Source organism: Monopterus albus, unplaced genomic scaffold, assembly GCF_001952655.1.
Source record: "Monopterus albus unplaced genomic scaffold, M_albus_1.0 scaffold226.1, whole genome shotgun sequence".
Lineage (NCBI taxonomy): Eukaryota > Metazoa > Chordata > Actinopteri > Synbranchiformes > Synbranchidae > Monopterus > Monopterus albus.
Genome location: NW_018128106.1, coordinates 50,303 through 74,193, shown reverse-complemented (window position 1 = coordinate 74,193; position 23,891 = coordinate 50,303). Strand labels below are relative to the sequence as shown.

The following is a 23,891-nucleotide window of genomic DNA, read 5'->3' as shown; positions in this document are numbered from 1 at the left end:
TCTAAGTCATACAATATTTGGATCTTTTCAGCTTGAAGCTGTAGAGGGGACACCTGACTTGGGAGTGACTTCATATTGGACTGATGCAGAAGGAAATGTGGTGTTTGGCCCAAATACTCCAAAGGAAAAGCTGAAAACCACAGTGACTGGAATCAAATTTAAGAAGCAAAAGGGTAAGACTACTGGGATGACAAGTACTTGCATGTGTATGTGTCTCAGACTTTATAAAATAGTGAAATTTTGCCATGTTTAAGATTAAATGTTTACCAGTTGTTTCTCTTTTGCAGAATCTGTAACTATGACTCACCAGAAGGAGAGCAAAAGTAAAGAGTCTGACATGCGAAAAGATGAGGAGAAGGTTGCAGACAATGCTGCAGCAGAAGCCAAAGCCTCAGAATCAGAGCAAACAGAAGCTGATAAAGAAAAGGTTGACCAACCAGATGCCTCTGAGCAGCCTGCAGACACAGTGGAGGAGCCTAAACTAGAAGCTGAAACCTCACTTGAGACACAGCAAGAAAACACTGAGTAAATCTAGTAGAGAAAAGTATTAAGTCTTAGACCGAGATTTAAGTTTGATGTGAGCTTGTATGGCTAATGTGATAGATGCATTTATAGTTATCATACCTTAAACGGTGCATTTGGACTTGTCAAATATTAATGATGACAATATTCCACATTTGAACTAATGGAGCTGATAATGGAAAATGTATCCCTGAGTATACCACACCTGGTCTTTTAAAAGCCACCCACTATTCCTATTGTTTGCCTCTTTTTCATTTAGATACTTTGTGTGCTGTTTCATTTTAATCATATTTGCTTGAAAAGAGGGGCATTTGCACAATACTCTTTTGTTAGAGGGACAAACAAACCAAACACAAAAAATATATGTAGTGAGCAGGGAAAAATAATATCAAGTTTCACTGAACACAATTCTGCAAGGACACTAAATGCATATACAAAAACATGGATTTGGCCTATTTACTCTCCAACAATAGGCAAAATACAAATTTTAATGTTGTACAATTCAAAATAGCACCTATAGTTTTATAACAAGCTTCTCAATTGAGGAAATGAAATTTTCCACTTCCCCTCCAGAGCCAGCTGCACTGCCTATGAGGTTATTCTATGATATGGGGTCAGGATCATAAAATAGGCTTAGCCTGTCACACAACGTTTTGAGATAAAAGAGGTTTTAAAAAAAAATCCAAACATTTCTCGTGAATCAAAAAATAAAAAATCACATCTCAATGAAGACGAATAATTAACGGGATCATCTGTACACCTGCGCTGTGATCACGTGCAGCTGCAGGGTCACGTGGTGTCGTCAGCAGCAGGGACGCTCAAACTACCCGTGAAGGAGGCGAGTCAAGGTGTGACTACTTGCGAGTGCTCCTCGACTCCAGCAGGTAGGAGTTGTATATCCTCCTCGGTTAACACTTTCCGAATAGAAAGCGGGACAGAGTGTGTTTTAATGCTCGTTAATCTGTCCTCTGAGCTGAGAAAACGCCGGTGTTACGAAACCTTTCTCAGAGTCAAAGCCGCTTATGTATGACTCGTGAGTCCTCTGTGATACTGTGTTGTGATAGCGGATGTTATTGAGAAGTACGAACCCGCAGACATTCTGTACCTTCTCATAAAGTTTTAAACCACAGTTTTACTACTGATATCACAAATTGTTGTTATTCATAAATAATAGTTCTGACCCATACAGTAGTCTAAACGTCTGCTTTGTGTCCGTGAACGCCTCAGTAGGCATCTTGAAGATCTGATGTCCAAACTTAGGGTATTTCACACACCAGGGGCACGTACACCTTACCACAGACTACGTTTTGGTAATATCATGAACATATGAGGTAGAATAAATGTAAATGGAGATGGCTAGTAAGATAGACTTGAGAGGTACATCAATAAACATCATTCTGAGATTAACTCAGTATTTGATTTTAACTGTGGTGATACAGTTTGCTTTTGTTCTTGGAATATAGATTGGCAGTGAGTGTGGAAATATAGAGGCTATTTCCCACAAATACTAGAGATATTGAAGCACAAAACAGTGCTGTAGTCGGTGCTTAACTGATGTTGAGCCACAAAATTAGTTTAAAGCTTTGAACTTTGAGCCCTATTTGGATTTTGCATGGATTTAAGTATTTGTTTTTGGGGGGTTTTTTTAGCTCTTTGTCACAAAAACATGCATAAACTTTTCAGCACAGCTCAAATCTTAGATCTCTTGCACTGCTTCAGGTACTGTGTTGTTGCTGGATCACACAATTTCATATATTGTGGTATTCTGGAGAACAGAAGGACATGGCTAAAGTGTTGTTTCACATTATGTGATGATATTGATTGTTCTCTTTTGATGTTGGATGACAAGGTTAACACCATATTCACAATCAGAGAAGAAACTGAACCTGCCTATAAACAAAAATTATATCAAATCTACAGCAAAGATGCCAACACTGGCATCAACACTGGCCTGATTATTAGACACAACAAGCTTGGGCTTTACCTAAAACTGCTACAAATGTCAGTGAAAACTGCAAAGGATACACATCAACAATCTAACAAATAGACATACACATTTAAAAAAAGAGCTAGAGCAGCTTGTTATTGGGTCAGTGGGATCTTTTTGTTGACCCAGAGTTTTTTTGTGTGTGTGTTTTTTGTGGAGAGAGACACACACACGCTGTCCACTCTGGGCTTTAGCAGCCTTATTGCAGAAATGATTAATCAGCTCCAGACTCCAGATGGAAATGGGACAGAGCCGTTGCGTTTAGGGACCAGTTTGCATTTCCTATTCTGAACAACAGGAGCCTTGCTACAGGGACAGTGGCCTAATAAGATGCAGAAAAAATGTGTGGCCTCTTTCTAGTAGTGATTCAGGTGTGTTTAAAGGCAGATTTTTTAAAATCTACATTAATGAGGGGGACTTTTGCTGACAGGTGGACACGATGAACTATGTGGGGCAGCTAGCGGGCCAGGTGCTGGTGACGGTAAAGGAGCTGTACAAGGGGATCAACCAGGCCACTCTGTCAGGCTGCATCGACGTGATCGTGGTCCAACAGCCTGATGGCACCTTCCAGTGCTCCCCTTTCCATGTCCGCTTTGGAAAACTGGGGGTGCTACGCTCCAGGGAGAAGGTGGTGAGTGTCCACATTACTCAGACAGGAAATAATCACACGCTTTGATTACTGACATATATGTATTGAATTTTGAGCTTGAATTTTCGACAGCCAAGCAAAGTGCTGCATTTCACTTCTGTTGCACAAGGACTCTGGTCTTGATGCCTAAAATATTTAGTAAAAAAAGAAATGTAATTAAATGTGCAGATCAAACCGTCCTTTTCAGTGTTACCATGAAGCTGCACAAGAGATTTTCTTTTTCTCTAATTACCCTCTGCTCCTCTCCTTCCATTTCACCCACATGTTACCATCAGTTCTACTCTCTGCTTCTCCAAAGAGAAGACAGCCTCTTCTCTTTAGTGTGTAGCTGAGGACCACGAGCTAAATTTAGCATGTGTAAAGCTAACCCATCCCATTCAAGAGAAGTCTTACAGCAGTGTTTTATTCTTTTCAGGTGTATAGGAGAGCCAGACTGTGGTTTACAGAAAACACAGCTCTTCTGTAAATCTTGTCGGTTAAATGATCTTTGTCACTGTTGAGAAACTAAGCATGAAAAACCAGAGTTAAATTAGATCATTTCTTTATATCAAATATCAACATATTGCAGACAGTTTGACTAGATTGTTTCTTTTCTGAATCTTTAACCTGATTTAAAGACTGAAGCATCATTGTGCACACAACCTATAGTTGAATTAGGCTGTCAAAAGAAAAGTTCAGCAACCTGAATTGATCCATGTTTCTCAGCCTTCATATAAGCTGTTCACTGCTGTCTTCTTCCTGGGTTTAATGCTGATCCTTCAGGCAAATCTGTGGCATAGCATGTTCTGCAGTAGATAGGTATTGTTAATGTGTGTTGAGGCAAACTGATGAGAATGTAGTGACCTGGTACACAGCAAAGCACTGTCCACAGTATGTACTGTACAGAAATGTGTTGTGTGACTGTGCAGATTGATATAGAAATTAATGGGGAACCTGTGGACTTGCACATGAAGCTTGGAGACAACGGGGAGGCCTTTTTTGTCCAGGAGACAGAGCAGCACAATGTGAGTGTTGCACAGTATATGAAGAGAATGAAAGTCTTCAATGTTGAATTTCAGCTCAACCAATATAGTCTCGTTTCCATTTTCACTTCAACACAGGAGATCATACCAGCCCACCTGGTCACCTCACCTATACCCACAGAAGAGGCTCTGTTCAGGAGCAGAGAACTCCGATTTGGGGCCTCAGAGGTAGAGAGCACTGAGCCTCTCAATCCCGAGGACCTGGTCTCTGGAAACCAGCCTTGCTCCTACTTTGCTGGCAAGAAGAAGAAGAGACGTAGGAGGAAGCACAAGAGTGAGCCACGCAGTGGGGAGCTGGAGGTGTGTGAGCTGATGTTGGATGAGGAACATGACAGACACAATGGACAGTAAGTAGACATGAAAGCTGAATTTTTTTTTTTTGCCTTTTAATCTGTTGCTCATTGTGACTTTTGATTTTATTGTCTTGTGTTCAGGGCATCTTTACTCTTAAAGAAGAAGGATAATACGGACAACGATCAGCATTTTCCGCTCAGTGCCTTAGAATGGGAAAGCTATCCCTTCTCTGACAGAGAGTGGTCACCGTGCACTATGTATGGCCCTCCCACTCTGTGCTTTCAAATATTTACATAGTTCATACAAGCAGAGAGAATCAAAACAGACAGGGCTGAGTTTAACACATCACTCCCACAAGATCATTACTGCTGACTCAGTGGAAATGTGTTTGCTTACCACAGGGAGATGTCTGAGCCCATGTCGCCCAAAAGTGACTCAGAGCTGATGGTGAAGCCAGCACAGAGCATTCTCAGGACCGAGCCCCACATGCAGTGGACTTGGGGCGGGTTTCCAGAATCCACCAGGGTATGGTTAATATTTAGACTTGAATCTTGTTGAAACTTTGGTGTTTTGAGACAAATGAAACGTGTGGGAATGTCAAGTTCATATTTTCACTTGCATGTACTATATATTTAGAGACTTGGTGAGAAATTTTAGAAAGGTATGTCTTTATATTTAATTTGTGCTGTACTGTCCAGGTCAACAGAAAGGACAAATCCGAGCCAAAGATGTTGACCATCTCTCCCTCAGAGAATACACATTTCAGGGTTATCTTGAGGTCTGAAGCCATAGAGGAGGAGTCGAGCAAAGGAGAGAAAACCGCAGATGCTGTTTGCAGTATTGTTAAACCAGAGCCTCGTACCATCAAGCCGAAACAGTGCAACTGCAAACCCCAGCCCCCTGAAACTTTGTTGCACAGTGCAAACATTACAGAGCACAAGCCAGACCTTTGTAGTGAAACGTCCAGCAGATTTACCTCTGAGCATAGTAGCTCTGACCTCAACACAAAAACAGTGCATAAAACCAGGTGGACGTCATCACAACCCAGCTGCAAGGACAGTGGCTCTGTTGCTGGTGGAGGCTCTGCCTCAGCTGGTCCTGATACAGGAGCATCCCCCAAACCCCCAGATGCCCCCTTTGAGAGGAGAGGTACCACAACTTCCTTTATAGCTGGAAAATTGTTTGATGGTTTCTGTGTGTGCAGCAGCTTCTTATTTAATGAGTAAAGTGAATCACGCAGTGGAATATCCAAATAGTAAGTAAACAAGTTACAAAAGCTTTAAAAACTGTAGGTAAGAAGCATGTGATAATTTTAATAGTTATATAATTATTTGTATTTTGTATCTTAAGTAACTTGGTCTGGATAAAACACCAGATTTTCTGTGTTGGTAGTCTCCACCCTGACTACATGTAAGTGAATGTTAGCAGGAAGGATGTGGTTTTTGGTTATGCTTCAGCTTGTATTCTGTCTGGGCCTAGTCTGTATTCACATGCAGAAGCTAAAAGAAAAGGAATCAAAAGAAATGAGGCCTGTGACTTATCTCGCCTCTCTTTCACTAAGGTGTGAGGAAGAGAAGCCAGCATCAGGGACCTGAAGATATTTACCTGGATGATTTAAATGCACTCCAGCCTGATGTTGTTGCTCGATACTTCCCAAAAAGGTAAAACCGTGGGAATCACTGCACAGAGAAAATGGCTATAAACTCAACCATATAAGTAGTGAAAAATAACTCCCATCATTGTTAACTCTTGCTACAAAAATGGTTGCAGCTACTTACCCAACTCGTGTCTAAAACTGTGTCTGTCAGTGAATCTGAGCAGGTACTCAAACACTGGGTGGAGGTAGGCCGGCGCTCTGTATCCCAGTCACCTCAGTCCATTGGCAGCGCAGCAGCAGACAGTGGCACTGAGTGCTTGTATGACTCTGTAGGTGACCTGCCTGATGTCAGACTGTCACTGTGTGGAGGTGTTAGTGAGAACTCAGAAATCTCTAAAGGTAACTAATCATTTCTATTATAACCTGAAGCATCACTGATAAAACTGGTTTCCTCTTCCTCTATTTTTGTCTTAAAATTCCAGTAGTTACAGTATTGTTTCTCCTAAAGAAATGCAGGATGTAAACTGCATTGCTCATACACAGTATTAACAATCTCAATTTTATTTTCAATTTTTGGGGGATGGAAAAAAGGATTTATTTCCCGTTTGCTGCCTCACACATTGCACTGCAAATTCGAAGATGAATAGCAGTGAATGCTTATGCTAACAAGACAAACAAAAGTCTTATTCCTGTTGGCATCTCCGCTCAAACAGTCCCCCTTACGTGATTGATTAACACAGCGCCTTTACTGGATGATGTCACCATCCAGTTTATGAGCATGTATGACACTTTGACTCTCCTGCTTCACAGCTCCTGCATATGGAAATTATTATTCATACAGTAACACAGGCTACTGGCTAACTTCCTAATCTGCTTTTTATGTTAAATTTATTCTAGAAAAATTCGTGGAGCACATCGTCACCTACAGCGAATTCGCAGAGAATCCAGCGATTATCGACAATCCCAATTTAGTGCTTAGAATTGGAAACAGGTGAATCTTACTGATGGCTGCACTGCCTCCTCAGTTTTACAGATGAATTAATAACAATGGGTCTCATTCACAAACGCTTCTTAAGAACAAATTGTTCTAAAACCCACTTACAAAGTTTTCACAAAGATACCGACATTCACCAATGTTTTCTTATTTGGGACTTGTTCTTGGGTAAGAACAGAATTTACTTAACAGCACACGCATACAGATTTGAGCGTGTGTGTGAAATAAATGGTTATGTAGTTTTCTTGATGTCTACATTTGATTAGTTTTTTCATTATTAGTATTCAGTTGTGCGCCCTTCTGCTTATACAGTGCTTACTGAACAAGTCAGAGCATCCCATGCATCTTTTGGTTTTATTTTATATCCACTACTGATGCTACTAAATATGGCAGCTAATTCGTTGTTCTCCACCTCTTAACTCTTCATTTTTCTTCAGTTTGAAGTTTGCTCCACCGTCTTTAGATTTTCATTGTAGCATTTCTGGCTTTCTCAGCTGCTCTTTTACTTTTCTGTGCGAGTCTTGTGTGCACAAGGTCCTCCAGGCTCATGCCCTTTTATGGGCATTGGTGGGGCATTAATCTATGCTAATTAGGAACAACTGGCAGGTGCTTTCAATTTAGAAACATATGGGATTCATCAGTGTAAGAACACGGGTGCAAACAATTCAGCTTTTTAAGAACGGAAATAATGAATCAGACGTAGACTTTTCTTAGGACCTTTCTTAAGAAGAACCTTAAATTTTAGAGAACACTTAAGATGTTGGTGAATGAGACCCACTCAACATAATTCAGTTCCATATTAATCAATCATTGCATAATGTGCACATTACAACTAAAAATCTTTATTCCTCAGGTATTACAACTGGACCCTGGCAGCACCGTTAATCCTCAGTATGCAGGCTTTTCAGAAGAACTTACCAAAGGTGTCCACTTGGTCTAATGTGTTAATAGTGAACTGTTAGATGTTATATCTGCAGATTGTCTATTTATACACATCATTTATGTGAATGGCAGGCTACAGAGGAGGCCTGGGTTAAAGAGAAAATGCCAAAAAAGTCTGGACGATGGTGGTTCTGGAGAAAGAGCAGCGTGAAGCAGGTACTGAATGTGGAATTTGACAAGAAAACATTTAACGTAATTAGCCACACTACATCTGTGTTTATAGTGTAGTGGGGGTTTGAGTACCTTTGCATTGTAAATGAGGAAAAGGTTGCTGAAATGTCTGTAACATGATCTTCCTGTTTTGCATAGAGAGACTTGGTTATGAAGGAGCCTTTGTATATTATAATTCTTATCTTACAATGGTTTTTAATTCAAAACATTAAAATGGGAAAGTGGGTCCAAACTGTCTATTGGTAGCATACGTGAAGATGGCTAGTAATATTTCGTCCCCTCTTACAGTCATCATTTGAGACCAAGCTGGAGAGGCAGGAGTCCCTAAACACAGAGAGTCCTGCCCCTCACCAGGCTCCGGAAACACAGTGAGTCAGCAGCAAAGCTCTGGCTTCCTCACAACACTGCAGTCATACAACAACATAAGCAATGTTGGGTAAACATATCAGACAGATTATGGATTATCATGTTAGTCAGCACGCAGTGGGTCTCCTTTCATGAGCACATAGTTAAAAAGCCAGGATACTTGAATAAATATTGTTTGAGAGAGCTTGGGAGATACCAGTTTAGGTTTGTGTTCAAGCTCATTAAGGATGTGTCCAGTTTGTGTAAAATAAGAAGTCAAAGACTAAACATGCTACTTATTTACCCCTGAACAGAGATGCAGGCAGATGAGGTCTGCCCTCTGGTGACTGTAGATAATACTGCAGTGTTTTTGTTGACCCTCAATCACATTACATTTTGTGGTATCAGTGCAGTTTTGTCATTACATTGCCTCGTTATTGTGTTTATTTTGATATGGATTTGTCAGAAAACTGTTGCCATTGCAGGATGACTTTCTTGTCCAGATAATGTGCCATTTGCTCATTGGCTGTAGACTTTGTTTGCTGATTTTCCTTCTTCAGACTTATTTTTCCTTCTCCTGCAGGCTGAAAACAGCAGAGTGGTCTAGTGACGAGGAAACTAAAGAGCTCAGGGCTGTGGCGCCTGAGCCTGTGCAGACAGAGGACTCGGCACCGACGCCTTGTCAGTCTTACAAGAAATCCCTCCGCTTGTCATCTGATGAGATAGTAAGACAAGTGATAACTATTACTGATAGTGTAACTTTAATTTCACAGCATAATGAATGAAAATGACAAGCTTTAGTGGGAGCTAGCAGGGCTTTACATAATGTTTTTAGTTACAGTATATCTATATCGACGTTCCCTCTGAAACACCGAGGTTCTTTTGGATCGCCATTTGACGTTTTACTCTACCAGTGTAAGAGCATGTATTAAACTCCACTGCATTACATGTCACAGGCCAGCCTGAAGCTAAAAGAGGGGCCTAATGATGTCACCTTCAGCATAACCACCCAGTACCAGGGGACCTGTCGCTGTGAGGGCACCATCTACCTGTGGAAATGGGACGACAAGGTTGTAATCTCTGACATCGATGGCACCATCACCAAGTATGGGAAAGTCTCAACATTTCTACCTTTTTAGTATATTTCTAGTTTATTCTCAGGCAGTGACAATTTCTGATTCTCTGCAAGAGATTTAGTCAAGTCTTTTTGAAATTACATTTATATCATTTAATTAAATGTGCTAATCATAAAATCACATTGGGCATGGCTGTGGAATATTTACTACTCAGTTTTTTTTCGCCACAGGTCAGATGTGTTTGGACACATTCTGCCTCAGCTTGGTAAAGACTGGACTCATGAAGGAATCGCTAAGTTTTACCACTCAGTGCACGAGTAAGCCTCGAGTCGCCATTATTATCTTGCTGTTATTAGAAAAGGTGACATGATAGATCTAATCCATCAACAAATATCTGACTGCTTCAGGAATGGCTACAAGTTCCTGTACTGTTCGGCCCGGGCGATCGGCATGGCTGACATGACCCGAGGATATCTGCACTGGGTGAATGACAGAGGGACCCTCCTGCCTCAAGGACCCCTCATGCTCTCCCCAAGTAGCCTCTTTTCTGCCTTCCACCGGTAAGCTTTTCTGGAGCTCTGCTTGTTTCAGTAATAAATGTTTATCTGCCTATTGTTGGAGCAACATTCACAGAGCACTGGCACAAATGTAATGTTTTTAGATACTACTCTCCAAGAAAATTACAGTGGCAATCAAGCAAATCTGATGCAGCATTTGACTTATTTACCCAGATCAGTAACATTATTAGAACTGTGGTAAATCTGTGCATGTTAGCCTCTCACTGGGCCTCATGCAAGAACCAGTTGTAGAAACCAATTTGTTTCTCTAGTAGCTTGTATGAGAGATTTAAGAGAATTTCTGGCATTCACCAGTTTTCTCATGTTGAGGATTTTCTCCTTGGGTCGAGTGAAATTCACAGGTGATTCAGACCTGTCCTACAAGTTATGAACAGACAGATGGGGCAAACACTTGTTTAAGAATTATAGTTTTATCTGAATGAATTTGGAGTTTAAATATGATACAGAAATTGATTTTATTAAAAATGTACAGTGTATATAATGCTAAATTTAAAATTGACCTTGACTGCTTCACATACAGAAAAAATATGAAAATGTTTTATGCAGTGATGACCGTTTCTTTTCCTTGTGTTTGTCTTGCTAGAGAAGTCATTGAAAAAAAGCCTGAGAAGTTCAAGATCGAATGCCTCACAGACATCAGGAACTTGTTTTTCTCAAACACGCATCCCTTCTACGCGGCCTTTGGAAACAGAGAAAGTGTAAGTAAGATGTTTGCTTCTGTATCCTTTATAGTTTGAGATTGTGACAACAGCATTTTTATGAAGAATCAAAGTCTTGTGTTAAATTAGATGGAAAATGGTGCTTATTGTCTTTTTGTTTAAAGGACGTGTTTGCCTACAAACAAGTGGGTGTGCCTGCGTGCAGGATATTCAAAGTGAATCCCAAAGGGGAGTTGATCCTTGAGCAAGCCAAAGGCAATAAAACGTCGTAAGTAATGAATCAACACTGCAGTGATTTTTTTTTTTTTCTCTCAAACAGCTGTTTATTATTAACATCTCTTCCCCCCAAAAATAACAGTTACAGCCGGCTGAGCGAGTTGGTGGAGCATGTTTTTCCTTTACGGGGTTCACAACACAGCGCCACCTTCAGCTGCCCAGAGTTCAGCTCCTTCTCTTACTGGAAACAACCGATTGCTGAGGTGTATTTTGACGAGCTGCTTTAATGCACTGTTTAATTTATTTATCCCCACTCTACTTAGAAGTAATTTATTTTGACTGTATGCACTGGATTAACACAGATAACACAACTGGAATAGTTGGATATTGTCTAAAACATGTTCCAGTTTAGTTAAAAAGTCTGGTATATTAATAAGGTCAATATTTATTAGTGCAGCAACATCATCTTCTTCTTCAGGGTTTATTCCCTTCATGCACTTTGTGTTCTTTGTGTTTGAGCTGCACAGTTAATAGGTCTGTCTAAAGAGTGTCAGCTTTCGCATATATAAAAAGTTTGATTTATGAGTTAATTATTTGCACACTTTTTTTGTTTAAAAAGAAAAAAGAAAAATTGCCTCAGCACTTTTTTTTAGGAAAGGTTAGTGGAATTGGCGCTCTGCTCATGTGATGTAGTTGGCCGTTTAATGACTTATTTGCTCTCTGTCAGTGTTATTTAATGTATACAGATATTTGATCCAGTGCTTAAGGATTCTGCAATATTTATGTTTAAAGGAAAAAAATGTAGTTAAGTTTATTATTGCAATGTGGAAAAACCATGACGAACTTTGCATCTGGCTGCTATTTAGCAAATATTTTGGCAAAATCTAAATTGAGTTAGACTTGCAGTAGAAAACTAATTTTAAAACACTTTGTTTTTGCCAGACTACAGTAAAATACAGTATTTTAATATCTCTGTTATTCTACTAACAGCTGTCAGTAAAATTTAATATTCTTTCTATGAAAGTAAAAAAAATTTGAAGACTTTGAACAGTGCTTTCCCAGTTTGTGAAGCCAAATTTTACTTTGCAGTAAAGAACTTTTGTTGGGACTTTAAGTGGTTTATGTAGATTGTTGCGACATGAGTGCAAAATGTATTTATCAGAATGGTCTATTTCGGACTTATTTTAATTTGGCCGGGCAGTGTAGGTTGTCTCTCTCTCCTCTCATCCATACGTATCACTTTGAGCCCTACTGTATTCCCAGTACTGTACACCATACTCCACTTAAGGCTAATACCTGTATAAGGTGTCTATGAAAAGAAGCTGGGCTACCGCTCTGACAGGATGGGGTAGAGAAGCACCGCGCTGAAAGAGGACAGGATCTCAGAGGAGGCTGAGTTGGCAAGCTGTCCGGCCGTCAGGACGAGTCCTGCTTGGTCTCCTCGCCTCAGCGAGAGAATCAGGCTTAGTGAGGTTGAACTGCTGCAGTTACATTGATCATTTGAAATCGGCTCTTCTGTTCCTGCCAAGAAACCTGTTGAACTGAGCCTCTGGATGCTGCGGTTGGACACTGAGAGCACTGCCTCCACTCTTTCACCCTGCAGGGCTGTGAGCACGGCGGTCACCAGGTAGCGGCCATCTGTGGGAGCCGTGAAGATACCTGAGAACACAGGGAAACGCTGATTAAGTCAGGGTATTTACTAAAACAATACTTTTATAGTAGGTTACAATTCTTAGGCCACTTCTATCAGTGGCTTTATGCTGGGTGCTTTGAAATTGTACAAGACTATTTTGAAATGAAATTAGTATTTCTAGTCAAGCTGACTGTGCTTAAAGTTTATTAGCATGCTAACACTCTGGGCAAAGATTCTGGTAAATATTATACCTACTGACATCTACATGTGGGCATTGTGTGTGTCTGCATGCTCACATTTAGCTCAAAGCACTGCTGTGTGCATGTGCAACATCAGGTAATTTCTCATAACATCTTTTTTTTTTTCCCTGATAGAAATACAATGATGGCAATCTGCTATTCAACTGAGAGAAAATGAATCAAATATTTTAATCTATTAAATGTTTAAGGAAATTATGGAGCAAATTTATGAAACATTAGTTTCAGCTCCTCTGATTTACTGCCATTTTCTGAAATGAGGTGTCTTGTTTTTGATTAATGGGCATTATACTTGCCTACATTTCAGACCATAAGTGAGTTAATTGAAAAAGAATTGTTAGTTTTCACTCTAAAAATTAAAACAATTCCTTAATGGTGTAAACTGAAAATACAAACTGTGGAGTGAAATGTAGGTTTGTGTGTCACTGTCTGGGTTAGTGAAAGTGTGGTAATATTTACCTGTGTGAGGGTCATAGTGTTGTCCGTCATTGACCAACACTTTGTTGAATCGAATAATTCCACCCTCTCCTTGGATAGGCAGATGAGTCAGACCGGCTGAGAACGAGACTGTCTCACCTGGACACAGGAAAGGAAACGTCAAACACTAGCAAACATTACAGTATCGGAGCCAGGAGCCTGTATGATGAATACATTCCGACCTGAAGCCATGACAGGTTTCTGTGGTGATGGTCTGTGGAGCATGTTCACATCTGTTGACCGAAAGGAAAAATGGTTTAATCCACCCTTGAGAAGATTTGCTGTAATGTCACAGAAACAGGGCAACAGTATTTACCTGAGATGAGCGACATGTAGGTCTTCAGTGAATCAGTGGATTTAACTGGGGAAGCTATAAAATTAAACAAAAGATGAAAGATCAAGCAATGTAAACAAACAGTAGAGAGCAGAGCATTTACATGTGGCCATATCACACCTGGAGCTCCAGCAAAGCCCTGCACAGGCATCATGCTGCCGTCGGTCCCCTTGGGTAACTTGGACGAGGTCATCTTGCCGGGGGGACCCGCCTCTCCGGTCTCCATCACAGGTGGCTGAGGGAGGAAGGAATCAATCTGGCCATCTGGTGCTGTGAAGCTCTTACTCGGACCCTGGGGAAATCCTGTGTCATCCACTCCAATATGAACACCTGCAAAAAGACTGATGTAGAGTGAGTGAAGGGGCTGGAGGATGAAGGACCAGATGTTTGGAGGTTAGTGATGTTAACAAACCAGTTAGTACTTCATCCCTGTCATTTTGTAAGTGCTACCTCCACCACAAACCCATTCATAACCCTTTAAATTATGAGCAGAACAAACAAATGGCTCGCTCTCTCTTTAGGCCTTGAAGCTCCTGGGAAGTCACTTTTTCTGATATTTTATAATTGGGAAATATTCTTAAGATTAATTTTAAAAAATCATCTGAAGCAGTGCTGTTACTGTATGGTCCAAAAACTCATAATTAACTGCATTTACTGGAGGGATGTTTTCCAATTACTAAAATGATATCATGAGGGACTCTACACTTTAATGTGGTGACATTCTAAATTTAGGCCTGCTCTCAGCATGTTTCAAACTTTGGCACTGACATATTTACATTAACAGATTTTGCTAAACCTCATAGGAATACTATGCAATTATATGTGACACTGTCACTTTTTAATAACTCAACATACAGTACACTTGGGCCCACATTTATGGTCAGACTCTCAATGACATCAAGCGATTATCTGAGCCTGTCATTACAGCCATAAAGAAAATGACAGGCCGTTGCCCCAGCTCACATCATATGGTGAACTACAAGTGCATTCCTGTCAACGGAGATGAACTTTGGAGCTTATCAACAAATCAAGCCTGTTGGCTGGGGGCACGCAGTCACTGTTACTCTTTGGGCTATGACGAGACCGCAGACCCCAACTCTCCTGCTCCAAAAGTTGAAATGAGCACATAAAGTAGAAGGCTGCCTATTAAGCACATGTGGAAAGGGACCATAAAACTGCACAGCAGACAAGTCGATGTATACACGCATGCATCAGTTTTACAGGACTGTATTTGTTAGCTGTGTGGATCCTCATATAAAGCGAAGAATGTGCACCAGATAGTTGGCACTGATGGAAGCGATTCAATGCCACAAAGGCAAAATAGCCAAAGCAGGCTATATGTATGATATGTCTGTATGTGAGAGTGTTTGTCATGATGAAATACATCAGCTGTAAACAGATGAAGCTGAATTTCCTGTTGACCATAAATTTGCAGCACGGTAAATCCTCACTCTGTTGTTAGTCACTTATATCAACCTCCCCAGCTCCAGGATACAGCAGCCCCCTTTGTGTCACAGGAATAGCTACATTACACAACACATTATAATGACTGCACATCAACTTTGGCAATGTATGAGTCACTGTTAGCCAAAACACACTGGGATCTGAAGCGTTTGATTTAGGAATAAATAAATCCAGCCACATAATTTTGTGCTCAACTTGAAAAAGAACATTACTCAATGTTTTACATCAGATAGCGTAACGCCTACTCTGTCAGGATATGGGGGCATAAGGTTACAGCAGCCGATGAACACTGAGGGCTTTCTGCCAGGTCCCATGTTGTTTTTAGTTTATGGGGTTATCATGATTGACCACTGACCAAAGTGTGTCATCACAGAAGTCACCTTATCTCTCACAGGTCATCACAGTGTCTTGTCAGAAGCAGGAAAGCACCCGGTCTTATCTCAGAGAGTTTCCATAACAGAGGGCTACAATGTTGTTTTAAGTAAACTGAGGTCACCTTGACAAACACAAAGAGTTGTGCTTTACACATGTCAAAGGATTGGAAAGCATAGAGAGCACATTTTACACATGCAAACTGAAGAAGCGGCACCTTGTAATGTATGCCTTCAGGTTGTTCATTGTTATGGGTGGGGTGATGCCTGAGGGAGGAGGTGAAAAGCAGCCACAGTACTGATGAAGACTATGAGATACTGTTGAAAGCACAGTGAAAAAGCTAGTTAGTGAATCTTGTGTTAAGTTATATTTGTTCAGCTTTCTAATACAGTAAGTAGCTCTTCATAAAGATTCGATACAGTGGCTTTATTAGTTTCACTCAGTTAATAAATACAGTTCAATGCATTAATATGAAGAATTATGAGTTTCCAGGTTGCGAAAAATTGCTTTGGTGTTTATTCTCCTCCAGCAGCACATACCGTTTATCTTTTTAGATAGCTATTAATTAGGTAGACGGTTTTAATGGACCAGTTACTTTACTTATTTACTAACCAACCTTTGTGTAGCTCCAACTGGTTTCAATTCAAGCTACTATTTTCAAGGTCAATAATGAAGTTTTATGTATAGCTTTTACTCTTCTTTGTAATGTACATTAACAGAAATTATATGACTGACTCTTAAATGGAGAAAAGATTTATGTGACTTCATGGTTAGTATGTATTGAAGGTATCATTTCAAGATAGACATCTCTCCCGACTCTCTGGTCTAAAGTTAACAACTGGTATGACATCATGGTAAATGCACTGACATGGCCTTTGGGACCTGTGTGCAGCTCTGAGTGTTTGCACTGTTGATTTCAACAGAAAAGGAATTCAGCCAGGGAAGTTTAAAAAGTGAGAAAACTGCAGCTAGAACTGAAGAGAGGTAAAAAATGTGACGGCACTGAGGAGGGCTGTGAGGAAATGGAGGGTCCACCCAGTAGCACCTAACTGAAACACACTGAAGCTCTTGGAAACTAAAGATACCCACAAGTGAGTGAAATCACTGATAAACTGTGTGCACATCTTTCTGTATCAGACTGCCCCAAGCAGCATTTTCCAGTCTCTTCAGATTAGCAGGGAGGGAGACAACAGGATGATGCAAGTAGCAGGGTGGAAAAAAAAAACATCCACACAGAAAGCCAAGCACAGGGAGGCCCATGAAGTTGCTCCGGGTGAGTGAAATCATGAATAATTGCACTCCCCCTTGCAGAACTTCCCAATGACAGAATGGCGAATTGAATGGCATATACAATAATGGCAAAAACAGTAACTTAAAACTTGCTGCTCTCAGAGGAGGCTTGATAACATTATGGGTGTGTTTCTAGTCCACATGTATAACTGTGAGACTCAGGGAAGTCCCATCCGGTCTCATAGGCACCATTAATGACAGACTCATACAAGCAACATACACACAGATTTGAAACCGACACACTCAAATATGGCTACAGCAAGAAAGCTAACACACATCCATTTGTTTTCATCCCTCATGGTGCCTTAAATTAATTTCCTGGATTCTTAGCCTGAGTTTAACCATAACCACTACTTGGCTAACGCTAATCCTTACCCTAATTTTAAACCAAGTTGCTACTCTAAAATTCACTGATTTTACATGGCGAGGACCAGCATTTGGTCCTCACAAGAAAGGTCGAGCCCCCACAGCGTGAGTAATACCAGGTGCGTGCACACACAAATGCACATTTGGATGCACAAAAAATGAGCAACATTTCTTTAAGCCAAAGTATTGCTCAACACAAGTGGGCTCTATTAAAGAAAGCATGTGTCTTCAATCAGTCCTACCTCCTTCAGCTGAGAACATGGTTAAATGAAAATCCAACATCCTGTCACTCACACACTGACACACAAGAGCCTGTCCAACAGAAAAGCTCCAGGGCATGCGATGATTTAAAAGGCTGGGAAAAATCACAACTATCTGAAGCCTCTACTATTAAGGCATTTGTGGATAACAAATCAGATTTAGCATGATATAAAAACTGTTTAAGATTATGCAACTTTTGCTGAATAGCAGCTGCTGTGGCCTCAGGTGACATCTTCAAGTTAATAGAAAGCATACACAGTACAACAATAGCACAAGTAGAGAATAATCATTGCCAGTAAACCTAGTCAGTAATGTCCACTGCACAATAATACAGTACCTTTTAACTAACAGCCACCACCTTAAGCTTGAGGTCATACCAGATGAAGCAAAGTCTCTGAGTACTGACTTAAGCAAGAGTGTTTTATTGATGATGGATTCAACTCTTCATTCGTGAGAAGAACAGCGAAAAGTGGAATCTAAAATGAAATATCTTAAATCAAGGTAATAGATGCTTATTTTTTGTCTGACGAGATATTTACTCCTGCCAAACTTTGTTAGAACATTTCACTTGTTCCAAGTTTTTGTTGTCCCTAAGTATCTTGTTACTGTCAGTAACTTAATACTTTAAATGTTCTTGTTTTTAGTCTAGCTGCACTAGTTTTAAGATATCTATGGGTTTTTACTTGTTTCTGAAAATCTTAGCAAGTGAAATTTTTCTGTTCCATTTGCTTATCTTAAGTAATAGTTTCCTAGTTTTATTATTTTGTATTTCTTGTTTTTGAGAGCTGAGCTTTGCAGTGTATTATTTATTCTTTCAAAGGTTACACAGCGTCACTTCAGGGCTCCCTTGAAAAAGAGGTTCCGGACCTCAGCTGGATTTTCCCAGGGAAATAAAGGTTAAATAAGAAGTTTAACTTGCTGCATCACGGGAACAAGGTACTTCCTCACACCTTTAGGCGATAAAAGATCAGTTTGTCTGCTTACCTGTCTTCCCGGGAGAGCTGTTTGTTAGCACCTGGAGCTCTCTGGCCATGTTCGCGATAGAGCTCTGGAGACTCTGACAAGTTCCCCGTAGTCCTCCAATATCTCGTGCATGAGTGCCAACTGTGGCATTCAGCTGGTTGACACAAGTCCACAATCCAATGATGTGTTCATTCAACCCCTCTTTCATTCTCTGGAGGCTGCCAGAAATAGGATCCATCTTGGCACATAAGTTCTCCACACTAGCAATGCGGCTGTTCATATGGGCGATCTCCTTCCCAACATCCTGTGTTTTTTCCATGCAGCGGTTGGCCTCGGCTTTCACTTCCCTGCCCAGCTCATCCAGCCACTGTCTCAGCTCCTGGTGCCGAGTCCTGTGGAGCTCCAAAATGTCCTTGGTCTCCTGCTCAGCCCCTGCTTTAACTTGACCCCAGGTGGAGTTGAGGTTCTGTGGGGTCCTAGATTGCTGGTACACTACATCTAATAATGAGTCTTCCAATCTATCCATGTGGACTTTCATGGCACTCAACTCGCCATGTACATTTTCAATGCTCACAAAACTTGAATTAGCCTTGCACTCCTTTGAGCACAGCTGGTCCAAGACAGTGAGTCTACCCTCCAGAACTTGAACAGAGCCCTTTAAAAAGTTAATGTCCCTTTGTGAAGCATCCCAACTCACTGGATGAACCTGAGATGTGGAGTTGGTGCTAGTGTATACCAACAAGGTGGTGAGTGTGTCTTTCATGGAGATTATCTTGTCCTCCAGAGTTGCCCTCAGATCTTTGATGGCCTCTGCTTGCTCTTCCTTCAGCTTCTCCTCTACAGAGTGGCACTGTGTTGCTATAGACTTCTCAGATGAGTTTAAATGGATCTCTAGATTTTCTACTCGAGCCAGAATAGAGTCATATAATTGGATGTCTTCCTTTCCTGCATGAACCAGCTTGGTCTTAAGGCCCTCGATCTCATTGCGGAGGTCAGTTTCCTTTGAGTCCATAAGCTCCGCCAAGCTGAGGTAGTTGGCTTCTTGTCCTTCACACTGCTCTCGAACCGACGCCATTTTATAATCGCAAGAGCTCTTCAAGTCTGCCAGTTTGATTTCCATGCCCTCCATCAACTCCTCCCTCAGGACACGGATCTTATCATCCACATAAAGCTGCAGGTTTGCATCACTAGCTTGGGGGGCAGGAAGTGGTGTAGCCAGGAAGTTCTGGGAAGCCTCCATTAGCAGATGAATTTGTCCATCATGGCGGTTGACACGAACCAGCAGGTCATCTAGAGTATTACTCTTGAACTCCAGCTCATCGGTGACCTGACTGATCTTGTTCATAACTTTATCCATCGGTGTCTCCTGGTCAAAAATGAAGTCCTGCAGCTGAGCAGTTTGGGTTTCTGCACCTCGTGCGCTGGCAGGCTGTCTGAGATTATTTAGCAGCGTAACCAACATTTTACTGGCATCCTCCTGGAAATCCAGTCTCAGATTGGAGGACATGTCTGTTATTCTTGCCTGCATGTCCAGGACCATCTGGGACAGTGTCTGCACCTCCTGCTCCAGGTGTTGTCCACCTGGAGATCCAACATGACCTGTTTGACCTCCAAACTGTCCCCCCATTCCCCAGTGGTAGTTCCTCTGGCCTTCTGTTTGATGTGCTGGAGCTGTAGTGACAAATTACACACAAAGGGTTAGGAAACAGTAATATTAATGTTTTTATTCTGACATTCATCCAGCAGTTATGTACAGTACTTGTTTAATGCTGTTTCACACATTTTCAAATTGAGATATAATAATGTCTTTTACCTTGTGGGACTGGAATATGTGCAGAGGGAGCATGATGTAAATGCTCTGCTTGAAGTAGCCTTAGGTCTTTCACCTCCATGCAGTCGTGGCCCTGGTATCCTGGGCAGCACCTCCACTCCAGCTCTGTTACAGTCTTATAGGCAATCTTGTACATGGGCTTAAAGTGTGTGCGATATCTGAAATCATCATACAAATGAAGACATGAATATATGGTTTCCTGAAGAATCACAAATACAGTAAAATGTCACACTTCTGCTCAGTAAAGTTATTTGCACAGATTGTCACTGGAATACAATTTAAACTTGGAATAACAACAACAAATCTTTTTGTTGACAAGTAAGACTAGATGAGCATCAGGTACAGTGAATTTATCATGCACTTAGAAGTATTGCTTCACATTATTAAAAAAAAAATCCTTGTTAAAATACATCTCTCAAGTTATAGGAACTTACATTACTTGCTGAGGACAGTTTGGCATGTCCGGTGGACATGGCAAAACCTCCGGCTGCACGAAACTCTCCGTGCCTCCCACGACGGCACAGCTCACTTGCTTGTACACAACGTATGCGCACCAATTTCTGCAGAAAATTACCGGTTATTCGATCCTGGAGTAGAGAGTTATGATGCGTTTCAACTGCATGGATTATGTCCCTACATGATTTACCGAAGGGCGATACGGATTACAAATCAATGTGCATTTCAAAAATGACACAAAGTACAGAACTCAAATGTACTCACTTATTTCTCTGTCGCGCCTCGGTGCCAGAGTATGCATCTCCCTGGAATAGGCTGTATTGAAAAGGTGATCCACTGATGAGAGGAAATGCTATTAGAAAGCGAATAAGTGGCAGTCCACTAAATCCGTGCTTCATGATTAAAATATTTACAAATCCGGTAATCAGCAGAGAATCCAGAGGTCCGTGGATGTTGTTCACTTTCTGTGGCGCACAGACCTAAACCAGCTCCGTCCAGCGTCACTGGATGTGACGTTTCGGGACCCTCTCCAACACTGACAGCTGCGTTTTCCAGTTTCTTCCCAAATCACACATCCACGCCCACATCCACCTCGCTTTTGGCATCACCCAGTGTCGTTGTGCTACAAATTACATAATGACGCGTAAATTTGGATAATGATTGTCTTTGTTTTTAAAAAGGACTTTAACTGGACAAATGCATTTCATGCTGATTGCTGAAGAATTGATTGCTCTGAAAATGCTGAAATGGTTGAAACCCATTGCCGAAAGAGCTGAAGGCTGAGATGCAATGCTGAATTAGAAATTAAATGGCTTAAAGTTCTAAAAGAATAAATAATTTTTACTGACATCTGACAGATATATTTTGAAGACAGACCAACTTGTGTCTGTGTGTGTGTGTGTCACTGTGCTACTGCACCTCTGTGTGTGTGCGACACTGTATTGCTTTGACTGTGTATGTTTGAGTGTTTGTTATTTTGTGTATGTGTGTGTGTGTGTGTGTGTCTTACTGTGTAGCCGTTTGTGCTGTACCATGTCAATTTTAATGTTTCTGTTTTAAGCAGCAGGTGGATAGCTTGGTGGTTAATACCCCTGCCTTTAGTAGAGCAGGTCAGGGTGCGGTCAATATCCAGCGCGGGTCCTTAGCAGGGAGGTAAACGAGAACACTACTGGAGGGACACCAAGTTGTGTTGGTTCCTTACACTACAAACCACATGCCCAGATAACATTAGCACCTAATCAGTCTTGTAACACAGCCTGTCACTTTTTTCTTTTATTTTCCTCTGCTGATATCTTTTGTGATGAGAGTTTGAATGTAATTTCTTTACTATCAATATTTAAACACTGCAGATCGGTTTAATTTTGACTTCTAAATAAGTCTGCAACTAATAATAATGTTGAAAAAACAGTCTCATCACAAGTTCCATTTAGCTGCTTTTTTGGAGCTTTTGATCCTATCATACAATCTCATTTGTCATGGAGCATTTGAACGCTTTTTGTTTAAGTTAAAGCTGTAGAAACCTGCGATCCCTGTGTCTTATACACCTGTTTACACTCTTCAGGTATCATGAATGGATGAAGTGTCCTGAGCTGCAGCATGTGACCATGTCAGAGCCACTGGAACAGGAGTACAACATGCAGGGGAACTGATTATACAGCAGTGGCTGGAAAGATAAATCTGAGAGAATGTATTTTACGTTTGTTAATTTATTCTAAGTTAGAGTAAAAAGGTTTTAACATTGAGGATTTTTACAATGCCTACATAAATAAGCTAACACACTGTCCAAATAACAGGTCAAATTGACCCACGAACATAACTGCTGAGCAGGCATCACCTGAGAAATGAACATAACAGGAGGGTTCCCTCCTGTTATGTTCATTTCTTCATATCAAATATTTGTCTCATTTAAAGCAGTTATGTTCGTGGGTCAATTTGACCCGCAACATAACAGGAGGGTTATTCATACTGAATATTATGGACTTTAGATTTTATTTTTTAAAAATGGTATGGATAAGCCTGAGGTTTGCCTAAAACATGTCGTAACTTTCCTTTTTACTGTTCCTTCTCCTGAGCACGCAGTAAGGCTGCCCTTTAGCGGTGGCACACAGCATTACACCAATCTTAACAAGTATGACCCATTACTGCCTGCTAGTCAAATGAATGGCAAATTAATGGTACAAATAGCATTGTATGTCCATGGTCACAATTTTTGTGATCATGTGTAGGAAATGTTTGTACGTAGAAACGTTTTTGAACGTGTGAATAAAATCTGTAAACAAATGATGTTACACAAAGAGACTGAAAACAAGCGTATTTGTGAACATCTGTGCACGAGCAGAAAGTAGCAAATTGCACATACAACTCAGTTTAGAAGTACTGAGTTTTAGTGTGAATCACACCTCAATTTGATTGGACAAAGATCAGAGGATATAGGATACAGAGCACTTGTAACCCAGGTTAACAAAGCCTTGTGAATAAAAGCCTGATAATAAAAGCAGTTTTGAATACAAACGAGTAAAAGTCAATAAATACGTTGATATGGCTAAATATGCACTTAAAGAAAATATATTGTAGTGATCCTTCACTTGGCATGTTATGATGTTCTAAATTGTTATGATTCCTTGATGGGTGTGGAGCTTCAGGGGTTAAGAGGTGTGAGAGCGGGAGGGAGAGAAGTGTGTGGGGGATTGGAGCTACGGAGGGTGTTAGCAGGTTGTTTCTTTTTCTTATTGTTGTTGGGCTGTTGTTTTGGCGTGGTTACGGCCAACAGTAACCGGTTGTGTGGAGTTAATAAAAAAAGCAACTATTTGTCGGCACTCAAGGTTGTCTTCCTTGTGTCCTGCGTGACGCTACATTTGGTGTCAGAAGTGAAACGCCGAAGTTACGCCTACCATTAACCATAGCCTCCGGCTTATCGGGCCTTGATACACACCTAACTAGATGGCAGCGCGACGGGTGAGGAGCCAGGCTGGAGTGCGAGTGACGGAGGAACTGCAGGATGGGGGTTATGCGGCGACGCCGGGGCATGAGAGAGGGTTTGACCAGTCTCCAGAACACGTAGCCCGCCTGAAACAGATGGCCAGGGGCCTAGCTGCAGATGCTGGTTTTGGAAAAACGGGGCCCGACGGCGGCGCT

General features: G+C 41.1%; 2 protein-coding genes across 3 annotated transcripts; one reads left to right on the top strand and one right to left on the bottom strand.

The window, feature by feature from the left end:
• Positions 1 to 1,258: 1,258 nt before the first annotated feature.
• Positions 1,259 to 11,995, top strand: LOC109971510 (phosphatidate phosphatase LPIN2-like). 2 transcript variants are annotated; one of them, XM_020619810.1, is made up of 20 exons: positions 1,259 to 1,406; positions 2,940 to 3,140; positions 4,067 to 4,162; positions 4,259 to 4,527; positions 4,615 to 4,731; positions 4,876 to 4,999; positions 5,173 to 5,623; positions 6,036 to 6,135; positions 6,283 to 6,470; positions 6,969 to 7,062; positions 7,919 to 7,988; positions 8,080 to 8,163; positions 8,467 to 8,546; positions 9,107 to 9,248; positions 9,480 to 9,628; positions 9,830 to 9,916; positions 10,007 to 10,159; positions 10,761 to 10,875; positions 11,001 to 11,104; positions 11,195 to 11,995. In XM_020619810.1, exons 2-20 carry the CDS (start codon positions 2,949 to 2,951, stop codon positions 11,337 to 11,339), a joined length of 2,760 nt encoding a protein of 919 aa, XP_020475466.1. In that variant the 5' UTR covers positions 1,259 to 1,406; positions 2,940 to 2,948; the 3' UTR covers positions 11,340 to 11,995. The 2 variants fall into 2 exon arrangements, with proteins under 2 accessions (XP_020475466.1, XP_020475467.1); XM_020619811.1 differs by lacking the exon at positions 1,259 to 1,406 and adding an exon at positions 1,416 to 1,555.
• Positions 11,753 to 21,217, bottom strand: emilin2b (elastin microfibril interfacer 2b). Its single transcript, XM_020619808.1, has 9 exons — positions 21,021 to 21,217; positions 20,735 to 20,860; positions 20,283 to 20,458; positions 18,491 to 20,140; positions 13,874 to 14,083; positions 13,736 to 13,789; positions 13,602 to 13,652; positions 13,402 to 13,518; positions 11,753 to 12,711 (listed from the first exon to the last, which is right to left on the bottom strand). Exons 1-9 carry the CDS (start codon positions 21,152 to 21,154, stop codon positions 12,380 to 12,382), a joined length of 2,850 nt encoding a protein of 949 aa, XP_020475464.1. The 5' UTR covers positions 21,155 to 21,217; the 3' UTR covers positions 11,753 to 12,379.
• Positions 21,218 to 23,891: the final 2,674 nt, after the last annotated feature.

Coding starts and splice junctions, on each gene's coding strand:
- LOC109971510 (XM_020619810.1), top strand. CDS start 2,949: ATGAACTATGTGGGGCAGCTAGCGGGCCAGGTGCTGGTGACGGTAAAG. Junction 3,141..4,066: donor TACGCTCCAGGGAGAAGGTG/GTGAGTGTCCAC, acceptor GTGACTGTGCAG/ATTGATATAGAAATTAATGG. Junction 6,471..6,968: donor GAACTCAGAAATCTCTAAAG/GTAACTAATCAT, acceptor AATTTATTCTAG/AAAAATTCGTGGAGCACATC.
- emilin2b (XM_020619808.1), bottom strand. CDS start 21,154: ATGAAGCACGGATTTAGTGGACTGCCACTTATTCGCTTTCTAATAGCA. Junction 14,084..18,490: donor CAGCTCTCCCGGGAAGACAG/GTAAGCAGACAA, acceptor GTCTTTTTGCAG/GTGTTCATATTGGAGTGGAT. Junction 13,653..13,735: donor CTACATGTCGCTCATCTCAG/GTAAATACTGTT, acceptor TTCGGTCAACAG/ATGTGAACATGCTCCACAGA.